This window comes from Cibotium barometz, chromosome 47 (assembly GCF_041138505.1).
Source record: "Cibotium barometz isolate CiBa-2024 chromosome 47, ASM4113850v1, whole genome shotgun sequence".
Taxonomy (NCBI): Eukaryota; Viridiplantae; Streptophyta; class Polypodiopsida; order Cyatheales; family Cibotiaceae; genus Cibotium; species Cibotium barometz.
The window spans coordinates 28,774,843-28,788,607 of record NC_141092.1 but is presented as its reverse complement, the minus strand read 5'-3'; the positions used below and the strand labels follow the sequence as shown (position 1 = coordinate 28,788,607).

The window sequence follows — 13,765 nt, the reverse complement described above, 5'->3', positions numbered from 1 at the left end:
ATGCATAGAGCTCTAATCTTTATGTATAAGGCCTCATGCATAGCTTTATGCATAAGGCCTCGTGCATACTTTATGCATAAGCTTTAGCATAGCTTGCATAAGGCTTGCATAGTGGCATAGTTTGCATGAGGCTTGCATAAGCTTTTGTATGTATGCATTACTAATCCTTTCCTCACCCTTTTGTATGTATGCATTACTAATCCTTTCCTCACCCTTTTGTTAGTTTTGTAGGTCCTCTAGTTCTCTCTTTCAACATCACGAAAAAGAGGTAGGTGCTTTTCTATTTTTCCTCTCTTTGCAGGGAGAACCAATGCCTGATCATGAGTGAGGGCTCCCCATAGAGTGGCCTTGCCCATGTCTTTTCTCTTATACATACACATTTTGGTCAGCTCACATCTTTGTTTGAGCTTGTATAGATTGTATGCAAATTTTGGCTTATCTTGTCAGAGCTTGATATGTAAATTTCAATATTGGCTTATCTTGTCAGAGCTTGATATGTAAATTTCAATTTTGGCTTATCTCGCCAGAGCTTGATATGTAAATTTCACATCTTGCAATATAATTTGGCCATTGTTTGCAGTTGTGTGAATTGTGTAACTACTTTGTAATGTCGAAAACGTTATGGCACTCTCTCTAAATTTTTCAACAAATTTGCTTCGTTCTTCACATCAGAGTACAGTTGCCTTTGGTATATAAATTTGGCATAATGGTGTATCTAGTTACAAGATTGCAACTGGACGCACCACTATACCAAAAAGAAAATCAATACTTGCACGCGTCGAAATAAACGTCGAAAGTTTCCTGCATCCGTCGAAAACAGCATCCAAATGATAGTCAAAATACCTATCAAAATAGCAGTCAAAATAACCGTCGAAATAATCGTTGTAAGATTCCTCCCCAGCCTCTCAAGATGTCCAGCATCTTCCTCTGTAAAATCAAATCTCTCTTCAGAAATTCATGCATAGAAGATGCATTTTGATTATTTATATAAAAGAATTTCTTTTTATTTTAAAAGAGTTACTTTCATCATATTGATTTTTATGCATAAAAGTATGCATAAAAGAATATTTTTTTATTATAAAAGTGCTACTTTTATCAATATTGATTTTTATGCATAAAGGTATGCATAAAAGAATATTTTTTTATTATAAAAGTGTTTCTTTTATCATTATTGATTTTTATGCATAAAAGATTATTATTTTTTATTATAAAAGTGCTACTTTTATCATTATTGATTTTTATGCATAAAAGTATGCATAAAAGATTATTTTTTTATTATAAAAGTGCTAATATTATCATTATTGATTTTTATGCATAAAAGATTATTTTTTTATTATAAAAGTGTTACTTTTATCATTATTGATTTTTATGCATAAAAGAATATTTTTTTTAATTATAAAAGTGCTACTTTTATCATTATTGATTTTTATGCATAAAGATATGCATAAAAGATTTTTTTTAATATAAAAGTGTTACTTTTATCATTATTGATTTTTATGCATAAAAGTATGCATAAAATAATATTTTTTTTAATTATAAAAGTATTACTTTTATCATTATTATTTTTTATGCATAAAAGTATATATAAAAGAATATTTTTTTAAATATTAAAAGTTTGATTTCTATCATAAATGATTTTTATGCATAAATGGATGCATAAAAGAAATTCTTTTATATTAAAAGAGTGATTTTCATCAAAAATGATTTATATGCATAAAAGAATTTTTATTATTATTAAAAGAGTCATTTTCATCACAAATGTTTTGTATGCATAAATAAATGCATAAAAGATAAATTGTTTATATTAAAAGAGTGATTTTTATCACAAATGTTTTGTATGCATAAAAGATAAATTTTTTATATTAAAAGAGTGATTTTTATCATAAATATTTTGTATGCATAAATATATACATAAAAGATAATTTTTTTATATTAAAAGTGTGATTCTCATCATAAATGATTTTTATGTATAAATGCATGCATAAAAGAAATTCTTTTATATCAAAAGAGTGATTTTTATCATAAATGAATTTTATGATGATAAAAGTGTGACTTTCATCAGAATTGGATTTTATGCATAAATAGATGGGTATAGAAATTTTTATTTGAATAAGGTTTGTCTTTAATCCTCTATTTGATTTCCGCAAAAATTAGAAAAATGAATAAATAGATAATCTATGAGCGGAATTTTTACCGTTTCATATTCACTAAGATGGTAATGAGAAAATTCAAATAAACTATCAAAGTCGGAGGTCGGGATAAGTGATTATTTTATTCCTCATAGAAATTCATGTTTAGTTTAGAAATTTGTAAGCAAATATTCAATAAATGAAATTTTAGAAAAAGAGAAATTGAAATATTACCTTTCAAGAAAAGATAGTTTAGGAAGAAGAACCTTTCCAGACTCAAACTCTGATTCATACTATTGACCAAGACCAAATTCTTCGTCAATTTCAATCAATGACGATGTGACCAGTTCAGGAAAATTACACTTAAATCACCCGCCGAATCTGAAACTAAGTTGCGACTTTTTGATTTTGATCTGAGGATCAAGTTAATAGAATTCGAGGATCAAGTTAACAGAATTCGAGGATCAAGTTAACAGAACTCAAGGAATTCTATTTGGATTTCAGACCTGGATCTAGAAGTATTGGGATATGGATTCAAGATTTACTCATGGTATTCAAACAAAATCAAAACTGAAAACTTGCATAAAAACCCTGTTTTCTTAAAGGACTGTCTTATGCTAGAATGCTTGCCAAAATGCTGGAGGGAGCATTTGGTATATGTGTTTTCTAAGGGAAGTTTGGTTGCAACAGCTGGCGGGGAGTGTTCAAAGGACAACTCACGCGGCAAAGCTTGCTGACCAGCCTTGGTATGCTTAAAATGGTGCGCTTTCGGTACGATGGACGAGGGCCGACGAAGCAGTCCCTGAGTGAGGTGCCAGGACACCTAAGGAGGATCCTGGAGGGTTCTGAACAGGCGATGCATGGGCTCGCGGTGTTGAGGACATCCATGCATATGTTGTGGAAGATATATATGTATGATGACGAGAAATTTATTGTTGTAATCTGTTTACTGGATCTCATTGTTGACCTGCTGCTGCTGGTCTCAATGGAGAGTCGAAAGTGATACTGTGTTGTGTGAGAAACAAGGATTGAATGAAAATTTTGAGTTGTGACATCTATACCCATTGTTTGTCAATGGATAGTTTTATAAATTAAAGTTTAAAGAGGAGTGTGTGAGTATCTATTTTCTAAAGCAAAAGATAAGAAAGGCATTCAATTACGGGTGGGTGAGTACTTGTTTGGTTCTACTAATTCCAATGGTTGGGCGGTGGCTAACCCATGGGCCGGATGGGAATGTTAATAATAAAATTGATTAACAAGATTACGTTTAGAACTCGAGTAGTCAAATAGAATCTGAAGACTTCTCTAATGAATAGATCAACGGTTGTGCTTGATTCAATCAGGAAAAAAGTGTTGATTCCTTCAAGTTAAGTCTATAATAGTTTTCCCTTCTATCTCGTTTAATCAGATAAAGGTTAGTTCAATATCTTGACCTCGTTAGAAAAATTTGTTAAGAAATTCAACATGCTGGAATCGTCCCCGCTTTCCAGGCATGGGAAATTTTCCTGGTTTTGGTTTTCGGAATGACCACCAGCCTAGTCTCGTGCCCGAACATTCGAGAGCAAGGCCCCGAGTGTGAGAAACCCTGCCCGCGCATAAGGAAGCCACTTCCGCTGCTACCATCCAGGAGTTCGGTGCATAGAGGGGGCAGTGGGATCTCACAGTTTGTATCAGAGCGTTGTTGTAAATTTAAGTAACATCAGCAGAAATTTCCTACATTTTTAATAGGAATCTGAGAAAGAAATGTTTTTCACTTGTTAAAACTATGTGAATGAACTTCAAAATTAAAAGACTCATAAATTGAATTGGAAATTTATAGATGGATACCCCGAACCTTTCTGCAATTCCTGGACTCTCTCAGAGTCAAGACATGATAGCATTTGATCACCTCATCAACTCTGCTATGACCCGAATGAGCAGAGAGACTCGCTTGCCATTTTGAGAGTCTTTACTTTCCTGATCCTCTTGAGCAACACCGGTATATGTGGTTTTGTGGAGGACAATGTATAAACGTCAGTACCAGTCAGCGTCAGAGGCTCAGGCAAAATATTTCCTTGGCCATGATTCTGATAAGGCTAGGGCTTGTTCAGCATGTTTAACTCTTTGATCATTCATCCAGGGACTTCAAAATTTCACGTCGAGTTTTTAGACTTCTTAGCCGCTTTATCCCTAGAGATAGAATTACAGCACCTCTTTCTGTAATGAATCGTGTGTACCATGGTATGTCTCCTTCGCAGTTTTGCTTCTTTATGTGAATACGATTGAGACAGTGATTTTGGGAGCCGTGATGCTCTATGTACATATTGCAACTTTTATATAAATAAAGAAACGTTTTCTGGAGAAAAATTCCCTGTTGTATAAGTGATTGTTTATGGACGATCTGATAAAGAAAAATCTGTTATTATCGGACATATATCATAGATCTCCAATAAGATCAATGTCTTGTTTAAGAAATTGTTTTTCGAACCTCTTAAGTCTTAGGATCTCGTGGATGTTATCAAAATAAAAAATTGATAATATATAAATTTTTGGCAGAATCATGAGACAAGGAAACTGTGGCCGTCAGCCAAACCCTCTCTCTGAAGATGACGAGCTTGACCCTAATGTTCGCAAAGCTCTTCATAGGACTCAGCCACAGGACCCTTCAAAGGAGAAGGGGAGAACCTGGGCGAGACTGTGGAGAAATGGGTGGAAGCTATGGAAGAATATTTTGACGTCACAGGCTACAATGAGCGAAGCAAAATGGCTCTTGCCAGGCTGAAAATAGTGAAAATAGCCAGGGTAGTATGGAGGAACCACTGTGACACCAACCGTCTGGACAGAAATACTTAGTCCTGGAACGACCTAAAAACCTATTTAAGAAAGAGATTTTGTCCCCCTGGGTTTTTGGAAATCAAAATGAACGAATTCTTAGAGCTAAAGCAGGGGAGCAAAACCATCGAGGAATATCACTAGGCCTTTGCTCTTCTACTCAAATATTCACCACCTCTAGATGAAGAACAACTCATGGCCAGGTTCATTCAGGGAATGAACGAGCCATTGGATACTTTAGTCAAGAATGCCAAACCTATCTCAATGGTTGAAGAAGTAAGAATGGCAAAGGACTTTGCCAAAGCCTTTGTTGTTAAGGTCCCGCCAAATCTTGCACCCTCTAACTTTAAAAGATTCCAAACCCCAGGAAGTGCTTCAAACTTTCCACCCCCGAAGAGGCAGCAAGGCCCGAATCAAAATCAGGATGCAGTAAGGTTCCGAAAAGAAGGAAGATCCTTCCACCAGAATACTTTCTCAGGAGCCCCACCTCTTTCAAGAAATCAGAGGGATGAACTCAGAACTAAAAACCGATGTTTTGGATGCCAAGGTTTTGGTCACCACTTGAAAGATTGCCCGACTCCTGCCATGTCAAGGGGACAGGGAAGTCAAGGATCCCGAGTTCAGAGACCAACCCCTTCATACCAGTCTAATCACGGCCGTCTCACCCAAGCCAAAGAAACCCCAAAAGAACTCCAGCTCAACCATCTACCTCTGTAACCTCAGAACTCCTTCCTAGAACTAGGGCGACCAAAGAGAAAGCGTTCCGCCTCAAACTGCATCAGCTAGAGCAATCACAATTTCAGATGCAGTAGAAGAGGAAAGATGGCAGATCTATGCTGCAATTGAAAACCAAGGGCCTAACCGTCAGTTCTCAAATGATCCATACTCCAGCAGAGTATCAGGGTAAGCCTTTTAAGCTTTTGATTGATTTAGGCAGTTCTCGTTCATTCATTTCCCCTAGATGCTTGCATAAGCTAGTCTTAAAACAGAAATTAGGGAAACCTATGCAAGTTGAAGTGGCCAGTGGGAAGATTCTTTTCACTCACCACCACGAGATAGATCTTATCTAGTTCAATCTAGATGGTAATATGACCGATTGTCAGTTCAAAGTCTTGCCTCTGGGAGTTTTTGACGGGATCCTTGGAATGGATTGGCTCCACAAAAATCAAGCTGACATACACTGCCACAATGGAACCATTTCCTTCCATAACCTTCACGGGAACAAAGTTCTACGAACTGGAGTTTTCGGATCCTCAAACCTTCAGTTAGTGCTTCTAGGTTGCTGAAAGGACTAAGAAAGAAGCAGCAAATTTATCTTGTCAAAATGAATCCGATAGACTCAAAGTTAAAAGCTCCTGAATGGTTAAGTGATTATGATGATTTATTCCCAACAAAATTAACAGAGATGCCTCCAATTCGGGAAGTAGATCATGTGATAGAATTGACCCTCGGAGCTCAGCCACCAGTAGCCCTGCCCACGTATAAAATGCCTGTTCCCCGAAGCCATCGAACTCAAGGAACAGCTCAGGCAACTATTAGAACAAGGGTTTGTTAGATCCAGTGTTTCACCCTGGGGTGCGCCAGATCTCTTTCAGAAAAAGAAAGATGGAACGCTAAGACTCTCTGTGGACTACAGAGGTCTCAATCGCTGACAGTTAAGAATAAATATCCTATCCCCAGAATTGATGAGCTTCTGAAAGTCTAAGTGGAGCCCAAATCTTCACAAAGATAGATCTCAAATGAGGGTATTACCAGATCAGGATTAATGAGCAAGATATCCCGAAGACAGTCCATCAATACTCGGTATGGGCATTATGAATTCACTATCATGCCATTTGGATTGACAAATGCCCCAGCTACATTCAATCGCTTAATGCAAGACATTCTCAGAGAATACTTGGATGATTTCGTTCTTGTTTTCTTTGATGATATTCTGATTTACTCAAAGAATCCAGCTGACCATGAAGCTCATGTTAGAAAAGTTCTTGAGATTCTAAGGAAGCACCAACTCTTTGCAAAAAGAAGCAAATGCACTCTTTGCCGACCATGTTGAATACTTGGGCTTTCTGGTATCAAAAGATGGAATTTTAGATTTTACAAAAGTCCAAGCAGTCATAGATTGGCCTGAACCAAAGACAGTGAAAGAAGTCAGAGGATTCTTGGGATTGACTGGTTGATATAGAATTTTTATACCAAAGTATGCTCTCATAGATTCTTCCCTGACTAATCTTCTCAAGAAGAATATCCCGTTTCAATGGTATGCCAGGTGCCAGAGTGCTTTTGATAAGCTGAAGACCGCCTTGGTAACCAATCCCGTTCTAAAGCTGCCAGATTTCTCTCTACCCTTTGAGGTAGAGAGAACTGATGCCAGTGGTTTTGTCTTGGGAGGTGCACTTATGCAGGAAGGTCATGCAGTGGCCTATGAATCCCGAAAACTCAAAACGCATGAGAGGAATTATGTTGTCCATGACTTGGAACTACTTTCAGTAGTAAATGCCGTGAAGTTGTGGAGACATTACCTACTACTGGGTCAAAGATTCACTTTGATGACATATCATCAGAGCTTAAAGTGTATCTTCACTCAGAAGGATCTCAACATGCGCCAAAGAAGGTGGATGCAGACCCTGCAGGTATTTGATTTTGAAATCAAGTACCGCCCAGGCAAAGAAAATGTGGTAGCAGATGTCCATAGCAATATTTACGTTTTCTTGGATATTTCTTGAGGGCACATCCCATCCAAACAATGCACTAATTATGTTTTGTATCTTCTTTTTGGAACGGTATGAAATTTTTAACCACCACCTAATCCAAACATACATACTTCTAAGCTAGATATGCAATTAACACGATGTTGTAGGCCATAGAGGCCATCTATTTATAGCCGTTTTGCTGCAAGACTCAGCAAAGTGCCATGCATGCTACTATAGGCATTGCCAGCTAGCCTAATAGGCTATAGCCTCTGCCACACTCCTAGTAACATGTTATGTCCATGTCATGCAACTCACTACCAAGTTGCCTAATTTCAAGTTCCAACGATGACCATCCACTCGTTCTGAGTTCACATTAATTTCAAATATTAAGACAAAACAAAATGCTAAATAGTAAACATTTAAGCCCTTAGCCAGAGCCGAAATTCCTAATCTCCAAGTGGTGGTGGACCAAAGCCCATTGCGCATTTCCTGTAGGCTGTAGAATTGATAGATTATAATTTTAAACATTATAATAAATGGACTAAATGTTATGATTCTATAAGATCACGAATGGATTATGGCTAAGGAATTAATATCTACTTGATCAAGTGAAATTTTATGTTATTTACTAACATGTTAACATCATCATAACATTAATATGATATATTAACGACTATACCACATTGTCCAACATCACAAATTCAATGTCAAGCACTTTGATTGGAGTGCATATGGTCCAATAGAAAGAACGAAAGCATGATGGGTGAGTTAGTACAAGATTTCAAGTGGTGAAAAATCAATAATGTTAATATTAACGTGAATTACCATCAATAAACGAGTTTGTAAAAGTTAAAACACATATATATATATATATATATTATTAAAAAAACTTCTTGGACGGCTTACTACGGCTTACTAAAGGCACTACATGTCAAATTGAAGAGTTCCTTGAAAAAGCACATAGTGGACAACTTTTAATTTAGAATTGTAAAAACATTCAATAAATCCAAAAAAGCCAAAACGAGCATCAAAAATCAACTCAGGCTACAAACCTCATCTTCTGTTGTTGTTTTTGTACCTAACCACATGGCTTTATAAAAGAGCATAGTTATACAGTTGTGCCTTTCTTTTCGAGAGCATGAAATATATATTTTGCTAGGTCATTTTGTATTAAAAAAACCATCAACTTCAAACCTTTCCTTTGCACATTAAAAAAATAATTATATACATAAATATTATATAGTATATATAGAGAAATCCTCAATGCAGTCAAGGGTGTCACATAGCAAAAGAATGTTATGAGAGAGAGAGAGAGAGAGAACTCTTACCCTGTGGGTAGGGGGAATATTATCTTGAAGATGTGAATGAAGACCCTACATACATGCAATTGAAGTTGGAAACCTATAAAAACACCCTATATATATATATATATATATATTTTTTAAAGAAGACTTTAGGAGCTAAGACCATTGCATAAGTGCTATGCATAGCTCTTTTGCTCTATGAAATGAATAAGAGCTATGTATATTCATTCCAATGTGTATATACTCATCATGTTACAAGTTATGCATGCTCATATGTATTGCATAAGAGCTATGCATATTATTATGCTCTTTTGTACACATCAGAGATCAGAGTATACAAAGCCGTTATGCACATTTTTATTGCATAAGAGTTATGCATAGAGATATGGAATGCATAAGAGCTAAGCCAAAATCATAACTATATATATAAACATATCAATATATTTTTATACATTGTTTTATTCTACTAACTAATAAAAAAAACCTTATAATATAGTTTTAATATCTAATATTTTTTATATTTTTAAAAAATAATATTAATTAGTTTTATAATTTGAATAATTAATGTATATTACATTTAATATTCTTTTAATAATTTATTTAAAAGAGAATAACGTCTAAGTTAGCTTAGGATTAGCTTGATTAACCTGGATTAGGAAAATATTAACAGATTAGCTCTAAGGAATATGGAAAGCCAAGTGTAATGATAGTCCTAAAGGTATCAAAACGTCAAAAGGTATCATAGTCCTAGAGCACATGCCTTAGGCCCATGTGCCCTAATCCCACATGTAAATGACTCTAACCCCATGTGCCTAGGCCCATAGAGCACATGCCTTTTATAGTCCCAATATCCATGTGCCCTAATCCCACATGCAAATGACCGTAAGCCCATGTGCCTAGGCCATCCCATGTGCATGTGCATCCTAAGAACACTTTGTTACAATATTATCTACTTTTTATATATTTTTAATTATTAACATTTATTTATTTTTATTTTAAATATAGAATATTATAGCTAATTTTTGAAGTTCATCAAAAACATATTTTTAGAGTTGATTAGAAAATATATTTAAAAAAGTATTTTTATTCAATAATTATAATTTAAATTATAGATTTAGAAGTCATTTAAAGTATAGATATATGCATGCATGGAGTCACGGATGGGCCGGATGATGATGTGGCATGATGACTATCATGTGGTAGGGTGATGGTGATGTGACATATCCATGTGTACATATATACATGACATGGGATAGCGTGAGGTGACATGACACGTCAACCATATAGAAGCTGGCATGCAAAGGTGACTATGTAAAAGTTACATGTAAAGATGGCAAGAATGATGTGAGTAGGATGATGACTCTCAGAAACTCACTTAGGTTAACCATTTTCACATGAACAATTGAGGTGGCAAGCTGAGGTAGCATACTACTTATTTGGAGTCTTCCCAAGCTGGGATGGATAGACATATAGGAGGTATGTCCACCAATCCTAGAATACAAAAGATAAAGCAGGCTTAACACATGGCATGTCTCCTAGGCTTGGTTCATTACGAAGCCTAGGTTACCAAAGCTAAATAGACTTCGGTTTAGACTTGTATGGACACAAAATAAGGATTTCTAATTATAGTGGATTAAAATTAGACTTTCAAAATTTAAATTAAACCTTTTTTAAATAATAACTACCTTAATCCAAATGAGTTTGGAATAATTTACATTAATATTAAAACTTTTATTATAAAACTATTAAACTTTATTGAATTTTCACAAACGAGATGTAAGAATTTATAACTGCTAAATTTAGAATTTTATCGTAGCCCCACATTCTATTATACGCCATCTATTTCTAATTGTTGGATCTCTAAAACTGCTCATTGTAAGTCGTCGATCGTATGAGAACAAAAAGTAGTGTATTTTTTAGCACTTGCAAGCTTTTAAAATAATGTTGAAATTTAAAAAAAACATGAAAAATAGAAATAAATCAAGGTAAACTCTACACATTGATTGGAGAGAAGATGAAAAAGCTATAAGAATTTTAATGACATATTTTATACTATAGTCAAAATGTGCAACATGAGGTACTTATTAAGAGAGTGCACAAGGAAATGTGTACTTATAGTTATCCAATTTTTGATCTTTTTAATGAGATTACATCATTATAGTTATCCAATGCCAATAGAAGACGAACAATCCCAATGAGATACAGGAATTCGTGTGAAAGCACATCATGGAGCTAACATCAGTTATACTCTTAATTTGGTTAGCTACATTCTTAGTAGAAGGATATGTGAAGTTTACCATCAATCTCACAATTTGCTATCTCTCGTAGCATAGGTACCTAGGTGTAGGTGCACTCCTTGAGTTCATGTATGTTGATACTGTAATATGGGATAGTCCTTGAGTTCTTGTATGTTGATGCTGTAACATGGGACAATCCTTGAGTTCATGTATGTTGATATTGTATTATAAGAACTATGATACCCCTAGATAACATGATGATACATGAGATCCCTCAACGATGAAACTGCAGGCTTAATTTTTGACAGGCATCCTGATTCCTTACCCTTCAAAATTGAAAAGTTTGGCTGAATATAGCAAGATTTTTTTTTGTATTTTAGTGTAATTTTTGATGTGCATTTTATAATTTTGCACGTATTTTATGTCCGGAATGCACGTATTTTATGATTGAGAGCAGTTTATTGCACGCGTCCGGTGGTGCTGTGGTATGGAAAGGTAAAGAGACACACACAACTCACAAGGCACACGATGCTTACAAGTTGCACACATCACAGCAGCAGCAGCACATGTAGAGAAATAGAACCATCTTTCTTTTTTTTTTTTTGTGGAAACGCACGTCTGGCATTGTACATGCATGTCACGTGCACTCAGAGGGATCCTTTTATTTCTTATTGGTTTCCACGCGCTACTCGTTGCGCACGTAAACACCAAGGCCATCGACGTTGCTGCTGGCACGGCCGAAGAAACCAAGAATTTGTGGCTGGAAAATCTGGCCAGTGCTGCCACTTGGGTACTGGGTGACGGTTGAGGCGGAGAGGCCCAGAGCCACCACCCCAATGTTGTTAGGATCGCCGGTGAAGTGGCGATCCGGAGCGACGGTGACGGAAATGTCACTTAACGCCTTGGGCGCCCCTGCTGCCGGGTCGAACAGGATCTGCGTGAACGAAATGAAAAGCAATAAAGAGGAGTGCATCTCTCAATAAAGGTGGAAGAAGAACGTGTAATTGTAAAAGGCGCTCTCCCACCTCCTTTGCGCTACCCACGCGGGAACCGTGAAGCTTCTGGCTTCCATTGCCGTAAACAACTTCCAAGCCCCAGAGTATTTCGTCGGTGTAGTAAATGGTGACCATCGAAACGCCCGAGTTATGCCATCCATCGTCGAAGGTGTCACCGCCAGCGCCGCCCCAAGGCCCACGAATCACCGTTGCGCCACCGCCAGAAGGCCCACGAAGCACCATTGCGTCAGTCTGCAATCACTAATTATTGAATTAGCTAAGATAGCGTATACTATCACTAATTATTGAATTAGCTAAGATAGCCTATACTACTGCAAGATGCTAAAAAATCATACACAAGAAGAAGTTGTTATGGCTACTACGTCCTTGGCAGAAGTAGACATCTCGCTAAATCTCTAGGAAAGGAGGAAAGACGTTGTAGTTGGCCGATACAATGCAATGCGGTGCTGCTGCGCCCAGCTGCTGCTTCTTATATATAGGGCGCCCAGGTCTCGTTGTGGAGTCGAGGACGTCACCAAGCGAAGCTGCTAAGCAACTTCTCGTGCTTCTAGTTGGGTCTGAGGTCTTGTCACTGTCAGAAATTAAATCCTTTTTAAAAATTTTAAAATAAAAAGTTGAGTTCAAGGTTAGGCCAAATTACAATCTCCGTTTGAAAATTACACTAAAAGGACTGCTTACTCCTCACACGTTCTCTCTTTTTTTTCAATAGCACACGCTCACGCTCATGCTCATGCTCATGCTCATGCTCCAATTACACTAAAAGGACTGCTTAGTCCTCACACGTTCTCTCTTTTTTTTCAATAGCTCATGCTCATGCTCATGCTCCAATGCAACGCGGATTCGTAATCCTTATCCCAGGATCCTCATTACAATCCACACTAGTCACCCTCACACTATATTATAATCGGTGAGTAATTCTTGAATTTATTAATTATACATGATCACCTTAGTCTAAAGACTCATAGAATAAACACTTTTGGAGTTTAAGAATTAAAAGATATAATATTTGACTAGTTTATGACTAAATTTTAGGTATAACCTTCAATAGGGTCTATTTTATGAAGCGTTTATCTTTCCGTGTGTTTAAAATCAGATGCTAAGCTAAACACAAACGTTTTAGAGGAGGACAAGAAACTCTACAAGAGTGTATGAGACTCTAGAAAGCCAAATCCCTTTTATTTTTCAGTTATTCGATTGCAAAGTGGGGAACTTAGCTGTTTTTGACATTTAAGTGCTATATAGATCAGATGGACTAACACATAAACATAGTTAAGACCGAGCTATAGTGACTAGAGAAAATCAACTCTAAAAATAGGTCACGTTTTTTTTAAACAAAATTTTGATTTGCATGTCTATATACACACTTAAAGGCTACTTTTGAGCATATTAACTAATAGAAAACTCAAAATTAAATTTTCACTTAGTTTTTACTACCGTAAAAACTATTGAAAACCTGTTGGAATTCATTACTAAAATTTGTAGCATCCAAAACTTAAGATTATCTTTAATCATAACTTGGTTAATCTCGAAGGTATGTTACATCTTCCTCACTTATGCCACTAGCATGGTTGGTTAGAT

The 13,765-nt window shown here is 36.2% G+C and overlaps 1 protein-coding gene across 2 annotated transcripts; it reads right to left on the bottom strand.

The window, feature by feature from the left end:
• Window positions 1-11,744: 11,744 nt before the first annotated feature.
• LOC147611556 (uncharacterized) lies at window positions 11,745-12,660 on the bottom strand. Of its 2 annotated transcripts, none has more exons than XM_086784975.1 (3): window positions 12,523-12,660; window positions 12,197-12,418; window positions 11,745-12,105 (listed from the first exon to the last, which is right to left on the bottom strand). In XM_086784975.1, the coding sequence occupies exons 1-3, from the start codon at window positions 12,568-12,570 to the stop codon at window positions 11,857-11,859; spliced, it is 519 nt and encodes a 172-aa protein (XP_086641101.1). In that variant the 5' UTR covers window positions 12,571-12,660; the 3' UTR covers window positions 11,745-11,856. The 2 variants fall into 2 exon arrangements, with proteins under 2 accessions (XP_086641101.1, XP_086641102.1); XM_086784976.1 differs by having other exon boundaries at window positions 12,550-12,585.
• Between the last annotated feature and the right edge of the window lie 1,105 nt (window positions 12,661-13,765).

Excerpts from the sequence above, each read along its gene's own strand:
- LOC147611556 (XM_086784975.1), bottom strand. The coding sequence starts at position 12,570 with ATGTCTACTTCTGCCAAGGACGTAGTAGCCATAACAACTTCTTCTTGT. Across the intron at positions 12,419-12,522 it reads CCATAACAACTTCTTCTTGT|ACTGACGCAATGGTGCTTCG; the intron begins GTATGATTTTTT and ends TAGTGATTGCAG. Across the intron at positions 12,106-12,196 it reads GCGTGGGTAGCGCAAAGGAG|ATCCTGTTCGACCCGGCAGC; the intron begins GTGGGAGAGCGC and ends TCGTTCACGCAG.